Raw genomic sequence first — 21,023 nt, 5'->3', positions numbered from 1 at the left:
AGCACAACCGGAAGGACTTCTGAAAGTTCATTGGACATCAGACGCGTCGGTCAAAATGCTCGTTATTGTGATTGGCTGTGCGCTGTGCGCGAGGGTTGGTCTTCCGTCTGTACGTTCACCAACGTAAGTGCCTTTAGTGTGAGTCGTAAGGTTTTTCAATATTTTGCATTTTTCTTCGTGAAATTTTAATAGGAAGTATCACATACGGACATAATATAGCGAGGAACAAAACGAGGACTACAGTGTACATTAATTTGGTGTTTAACTTGCTGAAAGAGAGGATAGGACGTGTTGGGCAGGACAGCGCTTCTGCGCACATTCAGATGACGCTGTAGTGTAGTGTGTGTGGTGTAGTGTGGTGCGACTTCTAGGTGGTTTTCCTTTATGTAACGTCTTTAAATGTAAGGCATCGAGTGCGACGCTGAATGTTGGCCTCAACACTAGTCTAGGTAGGCACAGTAATGTGTACATTATTTTTATTATTGTTTTTAATGCAAAATAACATTGCTGGTATGGATACAATCAAATACCAAAAGTTAATATTATTAATTTTGCTATTTGCTTCATATAGGTATTTTAGTTCCTTAGGTCCCAAAAGCTACGATTTTTCATTATTTTTTTATGTGCACAAGTTATTTTGTGTTATTTATCTTATGCAAAAATGATACGAGGTGGTATCAAAAAGTTTCGAGATTTGCATGCCACAGATGCTACTATGCTTTCGTAGTAGGTCCTCTCTCAGAAGCTTTAAAACCTGCCAGTAGAATTCGTCGTTAATGGTCTAGCCCCTGTGGATGAATTCTTAATGCACAATCACACAAATGTCAAAAAAGACACTCTATCGAGCTCTGGACCTGACTAGCCGTTTTCGGTCGTGGAGATGATGGGCTCATCCAATGTGAAGACTGTTGCTCCATCTCAGGGTCGTACCCATACACCCATTACTGGTAATGATTCTCGACATGAAGGACAGGTCGTCCACAGCATGCTGACAGAGTTCTTGGCAGACTTTGACGCAATGTTTCTTCTGCTCATGGGTCAGCAGCCTGAGGATGAAACTTTGCAGCAACACCGCGCATGTTCAAATCACATGTGAGAATTGCCTGGACTGTTCCGTATGACACACCGACAATGACAGCAATGTTGTGGATTGTTCTCTGACAATCATCATGCACAAACTGCCGAATGTTTTCGACATTTTCGGAGGTTGAGCTTGTTGAAGGTCTTCCTGAATTCTTGTTGTTTTCCAGTAATTTTTTTCCGCTCTTGAAGTGCGTGTGGCCCTCAAAACAGTTTCACACAGAATTTCACCTTCAGCCTTTGTTCAAACCTGCTGTCCATGATGAAATAGCAGACATGGTAACACACTTGATCAAAATAGCACAAAGTTGCACAGCTCTTGATATACACAGGATGATGTCTTTTGGCACACCGACTTATGAAGGATATTCATAAATTCCTTTGACTCCCTGAGCCTTGTGCTGCCTTCTGTTAGTGTGTTACAAAACTAGTTTAAAAATTAAATTACAGGAACAAAATTTACAGAATGAAAGTGTAAAATTAGAAGTACAAAAAGTATAAAAGTACAGTTAAACCTTGGATTATAAGCATAACTTGTTCTGGAAGCATGCATGTATATCAAAGCACTTGCATAAAAAAGAAAATTTCCCTATAACAAATAATGGAAACTCAGATGATTCATTTCACAGCCCAAAATATTAATCTAAAAATAACTAATACACAATGTAAAGTAAAAATAAAACAAATGAAAACAGCTGCACTTTACCTTTTAAAAGAATCCCGACAGGACAGTGTTTCCGTTTGTGTGCGTGTATGTGTAAAGCTGAAGTTAGATAAGAGGAGAGGAGGAGGGAGGGGGCTACTGTGTGGGACGACTGTCACAAACACATGCATGCACGCACAAACACACACACACAACGGTACCACTGCTCTGTTGGGAATCTTCTTTAACAAGGAACTTCTCTAATGACGCTTCCGCGTCCACACTAACGGAATCACTGTTTTCTGACAGGGAGAGACTTTGGATCTTTAACAAGGAACCTCTTTAATGACACTTGCTTTTGCTTTAAATGTGCGCACACCTGTGGTTACAATTTTATAATAAATAGCACACATACGCACAGATGTTTACTATACGAGTGACGCACATGCACTGACACTGAGCATGGGAGATGATTACCCACAATCCTGAAAAACGCTTGGTTGAAGGCCTGAATGTCCTGCAGGAATTAAGTCGCACAAAAAATGTAGAAATAATTTATATATTATTTTCCTGATCAAATTAGTCACATTAAAAAAAAAAATACTTCAAAAATGGCAACTGTATTTATTATAATTTAAACCATGAAACTAATTATGATGATATTTGCAAATTTAAAAGTGAAGTTTTAAGGACACAAATATAGTCTTAAACTTTTTCTCTTGTAGCGGTCTGATTACAAGAAAAATGTCATGACTGTGAGCTAGGACATCATTATCTGCATGCTGCTGTCAAACGCTGCATAAAGAACTTTCACAGACAGCAAAAGTATAATGCTCAGCAGCCAGGCTAACTAGCCTATTACAAGTTACAAGTTCAACAAACAAATTCAGTTGTAAGGTATAAAATAATTTTAAAAAACTTACTATAAAAAAAAAAAATCCCCCCCCCCCTTTTTTTTTGGTCAGATGTTTGAGTTAAAAAAAACAGCACAAAACTGACATGGTTGCAAAATGCTCTTTGAAAACTTTTCAGAAACAGCAATGCTTTTAAATCTTGTGGTTAGTCCCCACCAACCACATGTTGGGTCATGGTTTCATGGTTTTGTGATATACAAATCTAAAATGTGGTATTTACTAATGTCTTATAAAAATCATCAATGGCTTTTCCACTGAACATAATCTGTCATTTTTAACATATAGACTATATGGAACATTGGTAAATATATAGGCTTATAATAAAATGATAATTAAATAAACTACTTCTAATAATAAATTTTTCTAAAAAAAATTTAATTGACTGCAGTTAGTTAAGGGAATCTGTAATGAAGGTGTCTTTTGGTTTATCTTTACATTTGGGCATTTGGCAGACGCTCTTATCCGGAGCAACGGGGTAAAACTTGTCATGAGGTTATGTCCATCGATCATTTCAAACATCTGATGTGATTTCAGCAAAAATATGCACAGGATTTGCTCTGGAAGATGGCAGGCAGTTAGTTGGCTGCATTTGTTGAGGTCTAGAAGAAGGAAAAAAAACAGGTGCCCCACTTTAGTTTTAGCAGCTGTTGCACATTCTCATCAAAGTCGCATGATCACATATCGGATATAAATCCTATCTAGAACCACATATAAAATTGACTTAAATCCGATCTGAAAAGCTACATTCTCATAACCAGCCTAAAGTGACTTAATTCACTCTTTTTTGCTTAATGTGACACAGATCTGTCTTGGGGCTGTCTAAACACATGAATCTGATGTTTTTTTAGATTGGATCTAAGTCACTTTCACATGCGGATACATAACTGATACGCGGTCATATGACTTGAATGATTATGTGCCTTTAGTGCAACAAAGAGTAACATCCAGCGTATTCTCTATTTGACAAGTCATAAAAAAGGTTATATCTCAGAAAAGGTACAATGGAAAATTTTTATGGTTTTGAAACCTGACATTTTTTAAACTGCAGTATGCCTTAAAATCAGAAACTAGCTCATACCTATATATGTCTATTAAGAACAATTTAAAGAGATGTAAACATTCCACTGGGTACGTTCTGGGAATCATGCTAACAGGTTAGCACCAAAGAAACTTTTAAACAGAACAACTGAATCATTTTCTTAGATTTACACCTTGCAAGACTATTGTTGCTATTTATTGATCTGCAAAGTCACATAATAAAAAAGTGTAAGTAGGTTGCCTTCATCTCTGTGCATTTTAAATTAAGTATATAGAGATTAATCTTATTAGAGTAGTAAAGTAAGAAGCCTTGTCACCTATAAGTTATAGTATAATGAAATTCTTTTCTTTGCATATGCTAATGTGTTTGAAGGTTAGCGTCAGCTATGCTACAGTGCACATTTAAACATTCTGTTTAATAACCCAGAGCCTTTAACATTTCAACATCCACTGCATCCGGCAGCACGGTGGTATAGTGGTTCGCACTGTTGCCTTGCACCTCCAGGGTCCGGGTTTTGATTCCCGTCTGTGCGTGTGTGGAGTTTGCGTGTTCTACCCGTGCTTGGTTGCTTTCCTCCGGGTACTCTGGTTTCCTCCCACAGTCCAAAGACATGCTAATTGGTGTTCTTAAATTGCCCATAGTGTGTGAATGAGTGTGTGTGCTCTGCGATGAATTGACACCCTGTCCAGTGTGTAGCCCATCTCGTGCTCTAAGCCTCCTGGTAAAGGCTCCAGGTCCACGCGACTCTGAATACAGGATAAAGCGGTATAGACTTTGAGTGAGTGAATGAGCGATCCACTGCATCTTTCACCAGTAACCATTTAACCTTTGAGGGACCACTAGCATTACATATGTGCAACTGTTTATGGGAATACTACAGTAGCTGTCAAACTAGAGCATAGATAACACATTACAGTTATTAATAGGTATAGTAATATTTTTTGTAAGTACTGTAAAATATTTTAAATACCTTTCAATTCACAAAATAAACTAACAGCATAAAAGTGCTAAACAGTTTGTATTCTATATGAATTCGAATTGTATTTAATTTAATCGAATATGCAATTTTATTAATCTTTTGTTGGTAGATTTAATGAATTGAATTGAGGGGTTTACTTTTTGACTTACAGTAGCATCAATTGACACTGTTTAAATTCTTTAGCTAAACTTTTAAATATTAAATGGTCTAAAAAGAGTGTGTCCTATTTAATATACCACAGCTTTTGTATAAAATGCAAAGTGCGTACATAATCTGCAATACTCATGTATTTTACTTTTTCTTTTGAGTTTATGGGCAGTTCGTCCATTACCCTCACTCACTGGAATGGACTGTGGAGCAAAAGAAGCAGATTTGCCTAATAAAAAGATTATTGCTTTGAAGTGACATTTAAACAATCAGCAACACAAGTTGCACAGCATTTCTACTAATTTAGTCTCTCTTTTTGCCTCATTTTGTCTTTAAAGTTAAATAAAGTCCTCATTGGTTGGTGTTGGAACTTTCTGTAAATATTACAGTATTCTGTAATGTAATGAAGCATCATCTGGAAATGTGCTGCAGGTGATCTTTCTCCAGGAAATGTGGAGTGTTGCCAGGCTGGCAGCACTGGCTTTCCCTATGGGTTTGCTTCTGACCAGGACCATGGCATGGATATCGAGTGGCAAAACACATCCACAACTTATAAGCCGTTTGCGAGGTAACAACCTGGCAAATATGCAAGACATGGCTTGTGCCTAAAACAAAAAATTGATAATTGTTTTTTACACCATTCATATTCCTGTCATAGAAAATTAATAATGTGTTTTTCATTTGTATAACAGAGCATGGCGTTATCCGTAGTGATCGAGTGTTCGAAGCCATGCTTGCCACTGATCGGGGCATCTATTCCAAAGACTACCCATATGAGGATTCTCCTCAGTCAATAGGTGTGTTTATAACTAAAAATTGTTTAGAAAATACATTTTTCTCAACACAAATGCACATTGTGTCTTCCTCTGTTTAAAGGGTACAAGGCGACCATCAGTGCTCCTCATATGGTAAGATAGTCAGTGGGAATATTCAGGCATGTGTGTTAAAGATTTTGTAGATTTTTGTGTGATGTTATTTTAGTTCACTGCTGGAAATAATATGGTAAAGTTTTTTTTGTTGTAATGATGGTGTAACTGCATGTCAAGGATGAATTTGATTTGAAATTATGTCTTTTCTCTGTAGCATGCACATGCTTTGGAAATTCTCAGTGACAAGTTAACTGAAGGAGCTTCAGCACTGGATGTTGGCTCAGGGAGTGGTTATCTCACTGCCTGCTTTGCCAGAATGGTAAGTCTCACAGCATATTTACACTATACACTGTACGTAATATTTTATTTGTATTATATTCTTGATGTTGGTGGTATGGTGGCTTATTGGTTAGCTTTGCGCTTCACATCTTCAGGGTCAAGGGTTTGAATCTTGCCTCTGGTCTGTGTATGTGGAGTTTGCATGTTCTCCCCCTGAGTTTGCATGTTCTCCCCCTGCTTGATTTCTACTTCAGTTTCCTTCTACAATAAAAAGACATGCAATGTTGGCTGATTGGCATTTCAAAATTGCCCATAGTGTATGATTGGTTGGCACCACGTCCATGGTGTACACCACCTTGTGCCCTAACTTCCCAGGGCCCGTAACCAAAATAAGTACAAGTATAAATGATGGATAGATGGATGATGCATCATTGGTTGTTTGTTGATTGCTGTAATTTTAAAAAAGCATTAGTCCATGAGGGTTCTGAGAACTATCAGACTGTCTGGCTGGGTTTTAATAAAACCCCTTGCCCTTAGCTATCTATAGGCTGACGTACTATAGCTGACCCTGACATTTTTTTGTAAGGTAGGAGACAATATGTACCTGCACATGCATGACAATTTAATTAACTTTCATTTATTAGAACACATTATGTGAAGTTAACTTTCAAACATTTTTGGTAATCTGGATGGGTCTGTAGTGTGTGTGTATACTTTTTCTAATTTTGTATTGGCCCATGATTCAATAAGCTAATTAGATTTTTCCCCCTAAGGCAGTGGTTTTCAACAGGACCACCTGCCCTGTGTGATAAAGCAGAGAAAACACTAAAATGTGCAGAACAGGTGAAGCTCTAGGACCAGGGCAGAGAACCACTGCCTAATGTGACCCCATATGAGGGAAAACACTCATCCAGCATGTTGTTCTGTTAATCTCGGTAGGGTGGCTCAGCTGTAGCTTTTTTCCGTAGACACTGAAAAGGCGCCTTCGGAGGAGGAGTGAAACAGGGAATTTGACGTATACAAACAACTTATCTAAGGGGTATTTCATTAACAGAAACATTTTGGGAGACCTCTGAGACCTGGGTCTTGTTAAGGAAATAGATTAGTAGTAAAAGACCTTAAACTTAAATGATGGTCAGTGTCAATCACAGAAGTGATTGAAGTGTAATGTTTTGGAAATAGTTAAGGAATGCAGTTACATATACTGGGGGGTACTGGAAGATATGATCTGATTCTTTGTGCCATGATTGAAACTTGTTACTTTTTTTATGTAGAGAAAAAATGCTTTGATTTTTAACCGTATCTTTATCTTACATATGCAGGTAGGTCCCACTGGAAAAGTGGTGGGAATTGATCACATAGAAGAACTAGTGCGAGTCTCGGTGAGAAATGTCCAAGCTGATGACCCGGAGCTGTTAACCTCCGGACGGATAAAGCTAGTGGGTGAGGCACTTAAAAAGAAAAGTATTTATGAAATGTAACAACAAATCTACTTTTTCTACTCAATAAAATATAATTGCTTAATAAGTATTTAAGCTTTATTAAAAAAATTTATTATTGATGTTTATTCTTTTGATTCAGTTAAAGGTATAGTGTGTAGGTTTTTTTATAAATTGGGAAAAATCATGAAAATTTAAGAATCTGTAAAAAAAAAATATATATATATAATTAGATTTTTTTGGGGCTGGCATGTAAAACTTTAACTGCAATCCTAGTTCGCAGTCAGGGCTCTGTGACTGATGTCTGGTCAGACGTACATTTTACTTTAAACATCATCACATCCCAACCTAGTAGGTGTGATGCTTGGATGGTGTTTGCGAGTTACTCTGTATTTTGTATTACAGACTTGGTTAAATCTGGTGTATCAGGGTTATTTAAAGAATATTTTATTCTGATTTGTGCTTTTTATAGCCTAGTGTTTGGATACTGTCTGGTTTATGCCAAACATTTGTGAAGAACAGAATACATAACTTTTACGATAAAATAAACACAGATCTTAGATCATGTTTCAATAAGAAGAAGAAAAAAAGAAGGAGAAGAAGAATACATTATAAACAACCAGAGGCATTTTGTCCTCTCTACATCATATTAGTTATTAGAGAAGAATCGCAGGAAATGGAGATTACATTGAAACAACCCTTTATCTTTGATATATAATTTTTCATCTACTAAATGTCATTTAGCCTTAACAGTCATTTATATGCAGAAGTTAATTTTATTCTCATAACACATCTGTAATGCTGATTCATGCATACTTTGCCTCTGTATCTACCTCACTGTTGCTGTCATTGGTGTCAGAGATTAGATACAGTAATTATTGTCCATTGTGTGGGTTGGTACACACCCTTGAATTGTATGTGCACTCAGAGCAGAGAGATTAATGCACACAGTGGGAAAAGAATGCAGTACAAGCTACAGTACGAAATGTTCTTCCTCAAATAGCTTGGAATTGCATTTTTGCAGATTGAAAATCCAAAATCTTACATTCTGTAGCATTACACTTTTTTTTTACTTCATCACTGGATAGCCACTATACTGTAGTTCTTGTGGTAGTTTTCGGTGGTTTACTGTACTTAAAAACACCAGCAATAAGGACGTACATTAAAACTCCAAATTCCTCCTATACCAAAATCCTTGCATTGATGTAAACTGATTTTTCTTTGTTAGTATTATTGGCCATACATTGCTACATACTGTACATGTACGTTTGTTAACATTTGCTAACTATGGCAGCATACCTGCACTACAACCTTACTACATCATATAGACACTTGCATAGGCTACTTTCACATAAAAGTTATTTTTAATCAGATTAATTCAGTCAGATCTGATTTGCATGTCATGACGGTTCACATTCGTAATTACAAGTCTGACTCTAAAATAGACACGTGTGTTATTTAAAATGGCAAGCATGCACACATCAATATGTCTTTGCTTGTGTCTCTGCAAGCAGTCATTCAGCTGTCTTATGGATCTGTTGAGATCCAGAAAAAAAGATGAAAGCGAGGTGCCCTGCTTTAGCTGTTTCAGCAGCTATTCCTAGCACCACTATGAAATCTCCCGCATCGCCGGTGCTGACTAATGACATTAAAAAGACAAATTAATTCTGATCTGACTGTTCTCATTCAAGTGCTTTGCCCATGTATTGCAGATATATACTGAACAAAAATATAAACGCAACACTTTTGTTTTTGCTCCCATTTTTTATGAGATGAACTCAAAGATCTGAAACATTTTCTACATACACAAAATAACCATATCTTTCAATTATTGTTCAAATCTGTCAAAATCTGTGATAGTGAGCACTTCTCCTTTGCCGAGATAATCCATCCCACCTTACAGGTGTGCCATATCAAGATGCTGATTAGACAGCATGATTATTGCACAGGTGTGCCTTAGACTGGCCACCTGTAAAAGGCCACTTTCAAAGGTTCAGTTGAATCACACAGCACAATGCCACAGATGTCGCAAGTTTTGATGGAGAGTGCAAATGGCATGCTGACAGCAGGAATGTCCACCAGAGCTGTTGCTCGTGAATTGAATGTTCATTTTTCCACCATAAGCCGTCTCCAAAGGTGTTTCAGAGGATTTGGCAGTACATCCAACCAGCCTCACAACCGCAAACGACGTGTAACCACACCAGCCCAGGACCTCCACATCCAGCAGGTTCACCTCCATGATCGTCTGAGACCAGCCACTCAGACAGCTGCTTAAACAATCGGCGTGCATAACCAAAGAATTTCTGCACAAACTGTCAGAAACCGTCTCAGGGAAGCTCATCTGCATGCTCGTCGTCCTCATTGGGGTCTCGACTTGACTCTTCATCGTAACGGATTTTGACAGATTTGTGAACAATATTTGAGAGATATGGTTATTTTGTTTATGTAGAAAATGTTTCAGATCTTTGAGTTCCTTTCATTAAAAATGGGAGCAAAAACAAAAGTGTTGCGTTTATATTTTTGTATATATATTACATATATATATTATATATATATATATATATATATATGTGTACTCGATCTAAGACCATGTAGGAAAGTGACTCAGATCAGATCTGAAAAACAAATCAGATTTGTGCGTTCCGACATGCTCAAAAAAAATCTGATCTTAGTCACTTCTGGCTGGTAGTTATAATGTAGCCATAAAGTGGTTTAGCTTTTAAATGCCAAAAAAAAAAATTTGGTCTAAGCATGGCTGTTCCCCTTTTCAGTTGGTGATGGACGGTTAGGTTTTCCAGATGGAGCACCATACGATGCCATTCATGTTGGAGCGGCAGCACCAACAATCCCCAAAGCGGTAGGTATACAATTTAACTTCAATAAAGCTAAATACAGCTCAATAAAAACCCTATAACTCCTAATCTGTGCTTACATGTCACAATTGTGGAGAAAAAACAAAACAAAAAAAGTTTATATTGTATTTTTAAATTACATTTATACACATGACCACTGAAGATACATCAGATATTACATTACGACGTTACTTTTATTTTAAATTTACGGATCAGTGATATGCTAACTTTTGTTCGTAAAGGACATCAATGCGAATCATTTATTGTACATATCACCTGCCAAATCAGTTCCATAATAAACAACCTGTCAATAAACTCTTCTGTAGCTTCTGGAGCAGCTAAAACCAGGGGGAAGACTGGTGCTGCCTGTAGGTCCTGATGGTGGGAGCCAAGTTCTGGAGCAGTATGATCGCCAAAGTGATGGCTCCTTTGTCAAAAAGGCACTCATGGGGGTGGTGTATGTACCACTTACAGACAGACACCACCAGTGGCCAGGGTATGTACTGCACTATCAAACCTAACTGATATCTCTTGTATTGATCAGCCATAGCATTATCACCAGGTGAATTGAATGATATTGATTATCTATATACTGTGAATAAAAGAAAGGTTTTGTTCATATTCTCCAACTGACTTGTCACAGCATTACATAAAATTGGCTGGACAGAATTTAATAACTTTTATAAAAAAGGCCTTCTGTATTTGCCTTAAGTTAAACCTGCTCCATAAATAAAATCAAAACATTGCGTAGAAGGGGCCGTTATGAGCAGTTATGTGCCAAATTATGTCAGTGCATCCAGCGCTTTTTTGATAAATATGGCGTTTTTTTCCTTGAGATGGGTGTAGCTATATGCCTCACTCAGCAGAGCCAATCTAAGCGATAGTTAACTCTGTATACACAGAGGAAGACACAGAAACAACAGGAATGCACCTACAAAGCATCTAAATCTTCATGAAACATAAATGATGTGTGACACTGCATGGCTTACTTCCAAAAAAAAAGGCACGTACACTATTAAAACTAAACGTTTAAATATAAATAGTCAGATCAATGTATGTTTTTTATACTGAAACCGTGGTGCTAATAAAAAACAATAATGCGAAGCACCACTGTGGGATAAAAAACAGGTTGATAAAGTAAACATATCGTCAGCAGTCCAAAGTTAGAGCATGTAAAATAGCCAAACTGAGAACGCAGTGTTATGCGCGAAAAATATCAAAATGATGATTAAAAGTGATGTTATAATCAGTCATGTGCCGGATTTAATAATTTACTTTAAAAAAAGCTACTAATAAGCTACTTGCTTATATTAGTAAATAAAAAAAACCTCCACCAGTAGATATTCATTTAAAAATGATAAGCTGATTTTTTTTTTTTACTGGGATTACTTAATATTTTTAGCTCTGAAATAACAATGCTGTAGTGGAATAATTGGAGTCGTTTTAAAACAAGTTATCTTTAACCCCTTGATGACGGGTACTAACGCTAGTTAATTTTATACCAGTAAACTCGTGAGAGTTCGACACCTAACTCTCATCTACATCCTGGGCAGCCTGTCTGTTTTGGTCCCACACCAAAACCAATGTACAAGCTGGTAAAAGAAGTCAAAGCTGGCCCAGTACCCCCAGCGGTCCCATGGAGCCACTCCCCGAGGGTCCAGTGCTGCCCTGGTGGCCTAAGAGGAACCTAAAGCCTATTTGGTATTAATATAAATTGTTTTAATGTTATGGCTAATCAGTCTATGTATTTTTTTTTTCTGTAACCAGTACACTGTATGTTCTAAAAAAGTTTGCAGACACCTGACTATAACAATCACATGTGCTTTTTGAATGTCCTATTGCATATTTCCTACCCATTAGCATTTACAAGGCCCTAGTTAGATGTTTCAGTTATTCCAAGAGTGTTCAGTACGGTTGAGATTAAGGTCTGAGCATTTTGCACACCAGTTTTTGGGCATTGTCATGCGGGAACATGTCTGGCCATCTTAATTCCAGTAAAGGGAAATTGCAATACTACAGGATAAAAATAAATTTTAGGTAATTGTGAACTTTCAACTTTATGGCAAGAGTTTGGAAAAGACCCACATATGTGTGTGATGCCCAGGTGTCCACATCCTTTTGGTGACAAACAAAGTGTATGGTCAGGCCATAGAATTAGTTATTAAGTATTAACTAATGATGATCTAAATAATGTTAAAACTAATTCACATATGAATCATTCCAAGTATTTTACAAAGTAGCCTTCTGTACTCGTGTTGCTTTGAATGTTGCTCTGTTTCTGTCCCCAGCAGTGAGCTCTGACTGCAGTCTGGTTACTCCTGCAGGAGGTGGTTTTGGTGTTGCAATGCAGAGAACACTTAGGCCCAAGCGCAAGGCACTTGCTTCAGCCGTGGAGTACATTCCTACTGTACCTGCCAGCTCTATTCATCCTCTCCAGTCCTCTTATGCTATAACAAGCCATCAGTTCAACCCTAAGTTCAACCCTAAGTTCAGCAATCACTGGATGTCAGAGATGTACAGTACACTGATCAGCCATAATATTATGACCATCCACGTAACATTGAGCGGCCTTGCCACCAAATTAGTAATGATCTGTGTTCCGACACCCCTTTTTTCCGGACCCAGCATTAACCTTTTCCTCAATTTGAGCTACAGTAACTCTTCTGTTGGATTGCACTACACACTTTAACCTTTACTCCCATTGTGCATCAGTGAGTCTTGCCCTGTCACTGTTGCACAGTCAGGACCTACCAAAAGTAATCCAAGTGAGGGAAAACCGGTGAACTTGCAACAGGGTCATGGACAGGTTCATGTGCATGGTGGAATGAAGGCTGGTCTGTGAGGTCCGATCCTGTAAAAGAGCTGCTGTAGATTAATTTGAGAAAAAGGTTAATGCTAGTTGCGATAGAAAATGTTAGAAACAGTGCATCACTGTTATGGTGGCAAAAGTGGGACCTACTCAATATTAGGTGGGTGGTCATAATGTTATGGCTGATCGATGTGATATTTAATTGTTGTCTGTCCCACCTCATTTCTAAATATTGGTATTTTCTTTAAGGAAAAAGGAAAATAATGTATAGGTTTTTATTTCATATAACCCCTGGTTTGTAAAACATTGTTAATATATTTTCTAACTCAAGTCAAAGCAATGACAAAAATTAATTAAAGCATTATGGTAATTATTCCAATGTGCAGTAATGTGTAATTTTGCACAACTGTATTCAAAGCATACATTTATGTAATTTATTTGTTAATAAACAAGCTTATGCTGTTAGTTTTTGTCTAAGTAGATGTATTGCTAAAACTAGATAACCGTGCATTGCTGCAACGTTGTTTGTGATGTCATCAGTGTGCGACAGAACACGCGCGTGAGGGCATGTCAGCACGGCGTGTCTGCGCAAACGGTGTGTCTGTGTTAATACGCGTACAAAGTTGTAGAAACAGAAGTGTGGCCGGTGTCGTTTCTTCGACGTGTGATGAAATATATAGCAATATAACGAAATGTAGACGGAACCTGAGAGATTTTCACACCGCACCGAGTGTTTTCCCAGCAAAGTTCTGCGTCATGGAGACCAAAGAGTTAATAAACACTGCAGAAACAGCGAAGGTGGCAGAACTAAGCGCGAGCGAGAGCAATGAAGTACAGGAGAGCAGCAAGAAAAGGAAAAGCGAAGATTCCGAAGAACATGAGACACACAAACGGGGTAAGAAACGAAAAAGAAGTAAGCAGATGAAACCTGGGGATAGATATGTTCCTCCGCCGCAAAAGCGCAACCCCGGGGTTAGTTTTAACGAAGAACACTTCGCAGAAACCTCGTATTATTTTGAAGGAGGACTCAGAAAGGTGCATCCTTATTATTTCGATTTCAAGACCTACTGCAAGGGACGCTGGGTCGGGAAAACCCTGTTAGAAGTCTTCAGCAGTGAATTTCGTGCAGAACCCCTGGACTACTACAGGAAAGCAATTAAAGAAGGACGGATTCATCTGAATGAAATACCTGTCGACGACCTGAATATAACTCTGAAGGTAAGAAATATGATGTACAGCTGTGGCCAAATGTTTTGAGAATGACATAGAAAGTCTGCTGCTTCAGTGCTTTAAAACCTTTTGTACTAAAGTATAATTACAAGCATATCATAAGTGTCCAAGGGTCAATATTTGCAGTGTTAACTCTTCTTTTTCAAGACCTCTGCAATTCACCCTGGCATACTGTCGGTCAACTTCTGGGCCACATCCTGACTGCATGATCAGCGCTTAGAGTTTGACATAATTTTTGTTTGTCCAGCCACCGCTTGAGAATTGACCACAACACAGTTACCTGGCCATGGTCCCAAAATTGGTGCTATTTAAAAAAACAAAACCTCAAAGCCACTTTAATCACTTCGCCTTATGGCAAGATGCTTCATAATGCTAGGAAAGGCTGTCACCACACTGTTCTTGGATTGTTGGGAGAAGTAGCTCTAACTACCATCAGTCTTCTCTTCTTGGCTTCTAAGCCAAGTGATTGGGCTCACTCACAATTTTGCCTAAGAACACAGCCATGAATAAGGAATAGTACAATACATTCTCAGAGAGCAACTTTTAAATAAAAGCCTTAGACTCTTGAGAAATGCTTGTACATATACTTCAGTATACCAGAGAAACATCTGACAAAAAGATCTAAATATACTGTGTATGTTAAACATACTGGAGCAGCAGACTTTGTGCAACAGCTGTAGTGATGTAATGATCATAATCACTAAAAGAAACCTTAAAACTAGCGTTGTTTTGTTTTTGTCCCCAGAATAATGACTTCATGAGGAACACTGTGCATCGGCATGAACCCCCCGTGAATGGCCAGCCCCTGCAGGTCTTAGTGGATGATGGTGAAGTGGTGGTGGTCGATAAACCTGCCTCGTTGCCTGTACACCCGTGTGGCCGCTATCGCCACAACACAGTCATCTTCATTCTGGGGAAAGAGAGAGGTCTGTGCGGTCTTCACACTGTGCATCGCCTTGACCGCCTCACCTCAGGCATCCTTCTGTTTGCTCGCACTTTGGAGACGTCCCAGAAACTAGACCAGATGGTTCGGGATCGACAGGTGAAGCATACACCACCTTTCTGACCATTTGAACTTAATTTTTTGTTATTTTTCCAAACAAATGACGAAGTTATATTAAATAAGCCACAATTCTGTTCTTGCGCATTCAGATGATTTAATACGAAAGTGTACTTGTGTATGGTTATTTGAAGATGTCTAAGTGAAACCATGTTGTGAGCCACTATGTTTAGTGTAGTACATCGTCATGCGAATCTTGTGCAAGATGCTCATCATCAAAGAATAGGAAAATTGCAACTGACAGTAAATATGTACTTTTAAAAATGTATGCCGCAATATTATTGTGTTGTTAAAGGTGGGAAAAAAAATCCAGAGAGGAGGCGTTCCTGAAGCAAAAATGTGATTTGCATTAAAGTTCATTTAAATGAAAATTAGTTTGGACAGAAGGACACTATCCCTTAAAAAGTAGAGCGAAATAAACAGCAACAAAAAGATATCGAAACAAAAACACTGCTACATACACCTTACAAGTTAGAAATCAGTATATTGTCTATCCTAAATTCATAGTTTGTCTGTGGTATTAGGATTGAAAGTAATTCTTAGCTAAACAAGTTGAGCTTGCACTTTTCTTACCAATGAACTTTGTGTTATGTTAGCAAATTAGGTATAATGAACAATCTAATTTTGCATGGCCAAAAAATTGCACAAAACATTGCACGCACATTTTTTATTTGCCCACCATTTGGTTTGATTACACTGTGGAATCGTGGCCGGTTCATGTGTCAAGATGATGATGATCTTACTTTCACTAATAAAACATAGCTGTGATTTTTACTTTTGATTTTTTTTATGATTATTAATAATTAATTTATTCCTTTTTAAAAAAGAATTTAAACAATACCACTAGTATCCAACGCTCTTCGAAGATTTTTTTTGTAATGTTGAGTCATCAGCATTCTCATATTGCACTTGGAGTTCATAATCATAACCCAATTCCAATGTTAGCTTGGTAAGGGCCAGGTATATGATGCTGTCACTTTCTTTTTGGCATGTCAGTATTATAGCTCTATAGCTAAGTATTGAATGTTCTCACAGGACAAAAAGAAAATGCATGAACGGCCTGTTCTTGCTTTCTTGGAGCATAAGCATGCCAGTCAGATGTGATTTTTGTAGAAAAAAGGAAACTGCTTTACCCTGAGAGTGGGTGGTGCTTGTGTTATGCTTTGAAAGCATTTATTTATCTTTATTTTTCAGTAATTATTTTAACTTGGTCAGGGGCACATTTTTTGTTTGTTTTTTGAAAAATATTAGCACCTACTTTAGTAGGGATGGGAATCACCAGTAACTAACCAATACTATATTATCACGATGCCCAAGGTGCCGATTCAATTTATATTGTGCTTCTATAAGTAAAGACTTGTGATTCTATAAGTATCACAATTTTTTTTAAAATATCCGCATATGTTGTTTAATTTTTTCCCAGACTGTTACAATTCTAAACAAGCTTTACAAATAATTTACTTCTATGACACAGGATGCTGTCTGTCAGCGTTTGAATAGTTTAGAGTCCGCCACCAGTAGGATTATAGAGAAACTGCAACATTCTACTAATTCAGTTGTATATACTGTACATTGTCTCTGAGTAGGCATGTGTGTTTTTATACATTTCTCTTTGCTTTGTACAGTTGGAGAAGGAGTATGTTTGTCGTGTGGATGGGGAATTTCCTGATGGTGAGATTGTGTGTGAAGAACCAATTCTTGTAGTCTCATTCAAAGTGGGCGTCTGCAGAGTGGATCCCAAAGGCAAAGACTCCCGCACAGTTTTCCAGAAACTCAGCTATAATGGTCGCTCTAGCGTTGTGCGCTGTCTTCCACTCACGGGACGTACACACCAGATCCGCGTCCATCTCCAGTATCTGGGCTTCCCTATTCTCAATGACCCTATTTACGGCTCTTCTGCCTGGGGACCAGACAGAGGCAAGGGAGGCCTGGTGGGTAAAAATGATGAGGAGCTGCTGGAAGCCCTTATCGAGGAGCACCGTTCCAAGGAAAGTTTGCACCTGTTGGATATCTCTGATGAAGGGTTGTCTGGAAAGGGCGAGTCTAACACAGGCACTGGAGGAGGCGATGTGGTTAACAATGCCCTGACGGTCAGGACTGAACATGTAAAAACCTCATGTGATGAATTAACTACGACTTTAAATGACAAGGAAGCAGAAACAAATAGTACACAGGCAACTGAGAGCTGTTCTCACTCTAAGGAATTATCCGGAACTGCGAACATGACCAACGTAGTCAGAGATCATTTATGTACGGAGTGTAAAATTGTTCGACCTGACCCTACAGACAAAGAGTTGATCATGTACCTGCATGCATTACGCTACAAGGGGCCTGACTTTGAGTACTGCACACAATTACCTGACTGGGCTAAAGAAGACTGGGTACAGGAGTGAAATAATTTTTTACTTTATTTCCTTGTCTTTAAAATATTTAATTTGTTTAAAAAAAAAAAGTGAATAATTGGATTTTTATTTTAAAGGAAAAATTTGATCAAGCATTTGTAAAATTTTCATTTTAAATAAAACGGCTTTCAATTAAAATGTAAAGCTGAGTGAGCAATCTATGGAAAAAGAGACACAATCATATGAAGTTCTTTAGACTTGTATTCTCTGTTTATTCTGTGATTCGGGTCATGTCTCAGTAAAATATAAACGTTTCCATTTGACTAAATCAACTTTCTCAGTAACATTTACATAATATTCTTTTTTAATTCTTTAAAACTGACATTACATATCAACATAAAAACTATTAGAACAACATGTTTCTTAAACTTGACATCACTTTGTAAATAACGTACAGTAATTATTACTTTTTACATTTGGCACTTTGTACACTTAAACGGTATGACAGCATTCCAGACATTTCGGGTTGCTGGCATACTAATAAAACACTGACCTCAGTTTATTTAAAAGGCTGTTCAACAATGCTGCCATTAGTAATCCACTTCAGTGTGTCAATGCTTAATCAATTGACCAGCCCGGCTAATGGCACAACTATGGCAAAGAATTTAAATTAATTAAAAGGGCTATTTTATTATCATTAAATGGCTTTTTATACATTTTATAGTAATTCAGTAGTTACTATACTAAGTCTCACATAATGTAGCACCACAATTCAAAGCAAGAAAACCTGTCTCAATATTAATGAATGTACACCATCCCAGCAAATACTGGCATATAAAGACAAGCCTTCAATGTGTGGAACTGAAAATAACAGCTATTAAATTCTGAGGGAAAAAGTAAAATTTAAAAGTTTAGATTCTGTCATTGTTATAAGAAACACATTAGATCATGTCGGTTAAAGGAGCTGATACCATTAATGGTTTAAATGCAAATGTTTAAATGAAACTGTGCAGTTAACCAAATAAGATTTAAATCATAGCAATGACCAGTAAAATTATTTAATCACAAAAGGCTGCAATTTATTAGATGCAATATACCCATATTTAGGAATTTATGTAGGGCTTATCCATAATTTTAATAATAATTTAACTTTTGAGATGCTAAGATGCTGTGACTTTAGACACAGTACCATTTGTACCATTAGCCTAGATAAATACAATAAAATAGTAAAAGGTACATTTAACAATTACGTATCACAGTACGAGTCTAAATAATCACAATGTGATTTTTTTTATCAAATCGTGCAAGCTCTATGTTCAAGCTACTTTCAGTTTTTAGTTCATTTATAGTTGGAATACTGGTTTCCTACCCTCAAAATGTCTAATAAATTTAAAACTAAAAAGTTCAGTACTGTGCAAAAACACATCATTTCTTCATAATGGCATCCAAAGTTTCAGACTTTCTTGTAATTTTATTTAACGTATGCTTAAGCAAAAGTTCTCCAGGCTTCCTGACCAGGAATGTTTTTTGTCTGTTGAGCCAAACAGAGCTATAATTTAGTCAGAACAGATGAGAGGGGAAATAAGGTTGCTGCTTAGAATGTTATGTATGTACAGTGGAACCTTTACGAACATAATTCATTCCAGAAACGGGCTCGTATTTCCAAACACTCAAAGTAAGTTTCCCCATAAGAAATACATACATAAAAATAATTAATACAAAATTTAAAGTAAAAACAAATTAACCCGCACTTTACCTTTGAAAAAAGTAAAAAATAAAATAAATCCCGACAAATAATTGTTTCCGTTTATGCGCGCAGGAGCTGTGTGTGTGTTTGTGTGTTAAGCTAAAGCAAGTAGAGAGGAGGAATTGGACCCTCCCCTCTCCCTCTTTTTGTCTTAGACAGTAAACTTCCTCTTCTCTTATTTGAGTTTTGCGCACACACGCGTGCATTAACGGAAAAATTACCAAGGAACATCGCTAATGACATTCACCTGAGCGCACACTAACGGAATCACTGCTGTGTGTGTGTGAAGGCGAGAGAAGGAGGGGTCTATGTGTGTGAAGGGCGAGAGAAGGAGGGGTCTGTGTGTGAAGGCGAGGAGGAGGAGGGGTCTGTGTGTGTGAAGGCGAGGAGGAGGAGGGGTCTGTGTGTGGGAAGGCGAGAGGAGGAGGGGTCTGTGTGTGAAGGCGAGAGGAGGAGGGGTCTTTGTGTGGGAAGGCGAGGAGGAAGGGTTGGTGTGTGGCATAGTGTCCAATGACACGCGTGTGCGCACAAAATGCAGGCTGATACAGAGAGAGAGAGAGAATGGAACTTGCTTTACACGCGCGCACGTGTTATAATAAACAGTACACACATGCATACAAATACAAAAGATGTTTTACATGCACACACATGGTCACAGTGTAAATAAACATTACACGTGTGCACGGCTGTTGATTATGCCAGTGCGAGATGCGCACTAAGACCCAGCAGGGGAAACGATTACCCACAATTCCGAAGCGCAAGAGACAGAAAGAAACGCTGCCTCACGTGACGCTTGGCATCAAAACAAGAAGCGCATGCGTGATACATGATGCTCTGTGTTTGTAAACCAAGACCTATTGGTTTTTTTAAAGTTAAAATTTATTAAAAATCTTTGCTCGTCTTGCGGAACACTCGCAAACTGCGTTATTCGCAATCCAAGGTTTCACTGTACACATAACCATTTTTAAATTGTATGCCAGAGTTACATTGGTTTCTATTTCTTTAACTTACCCTGCATGATTTAGTTTAATATGAAGAAATGAGGGATGCCTCAAAACCTTTGCACAGTTCTATGCACTAGTTTGCATCTACTATTCCACTAGTTTGCATCTGCTATTCCAACTTTTTAACTCGGCTGCTTCCGTTCTAGGTCACCACAGTGGATTATCCAATCTACATACATCTCTGTTTAAAAAAATAAAGTAAAATAAGGGACCACTGCAAATTAATTCTTTTTTTTTCTTCAAAAACGTAACTTGTTATTTAGAGTCTATATTTAAATGAAATGACATAACACATCAAAATAACCCAAGGTCATGCCGTATTTGCAGAGCTTTAATAACTCAAATTAAACAAAATGCAAATAATTTGTAAACAAATTGTGTTAATGCTTTGGCTAAATAACATTTAGAAATTAGTATTTGGTTGAATAACCCCGATTTGCAATTCCAGCTTTCATGCGTTTTGCCATGCTCTCCACCAGCTCTTTCACAGTGCTGTTGGGTAACTTTATACCCGTTTTTTTTTTTTTTTTTTTTGCAAAAAAGCAAACAGTTCAGCTTTGCTTGATGGTTCGTTACCATCCATCTTCCTC

At 37.7% G+C, this 21,023-nt stretch overlaps 2 protein-coding genes across 6 annotated transcripts; both read left to right on the top strand.

Moving 5' to 3' along the window:
• The first annotated feature begins 95 nt into the window (after positions 1-95).
• On the top strand, positions 96-13,515 carry pcmtl (l-isoaspartyl protein carboxyl methyltransferase, like). 5 transcript variants are annotated; one of them, XM_053510218.1, is made up of 9 exons: positions 96-123; positions 5,235-5,370; positions 5,495-5,599; positions 5,679-5,710; positions 5,886-5,990; positions 7,273-7,393; positions 10,161-10,246; positions 10,568-10,737; positions 12,566-13,515. In XM_053510218.1, the coding sequence occupies exons 2-9, from the start codon at positions 5,253-5,255 to the stop codon at positions 12,600-12,602; spliced, it is 774 nt and encodes a 257-aa protein (XP_053366193.1). In that variant the 5' UTR covers positions 96-123; positions 5,235-5,252; the 3' UTR covers positions 12,603-13,515. The 5 variants fall into 5 exon arrangements, with proteins under 5 accessions (XP_053366193.1, XP_053366194.1, XP_053366192.1 ...); XM_053510219.1 differs by having other exon boundaries at positions 120-138; XM_053510217.1 differs by lacking the exon at positions 96-123 and adding an exon at positions 152-449.
• A 58-nt stretch (positions 13,516-13,573) lies between these two features.
• On the top strand, positions 13,574-19,663 carry rpusd2 (RNA pseudouridine synthase domain containing 2). Its single transcript, XM_053510216.1, has 3 exons — positions 13,574-14,268; positions 15,026-15,322; positions 16,966-19,663. Exons 1-3 carry the CDS (start codon positions 13,618-13,620, stop codon positions 17,731-17,733), a joined length of 1,716 nt encoding a protein of 571 aa, XP_053366191.1. The 5' UTR covers positions 13,574-13,617; the 3' UTR covers positions 17,734-19,663.
• Positions 19,664-21,023: the final 1,360 nt, after the last annotated feature.

The sequence above is a fragment of the Clarias gariepinus genome, chromosome 13, assembly GCF_024256425.1.
Source record: "Clarias gariepinus isolate MV-2021 ecotype Netherlands chromosome 13, CGAR_prim_01v2, whole genome shotgun sequence".
NCBI classification, from domain to species: Eukaryota; Metazoa; Chordata; class Actinopteri; order Siluriformes; family Clariidae; genus Clarias; species Clarias gariepinus.
The sequence above is the reverse complement of the archived record's forward strand: the minus strand, read 5'-3'. Positions and strand labels throughout refer to the sequence as shown.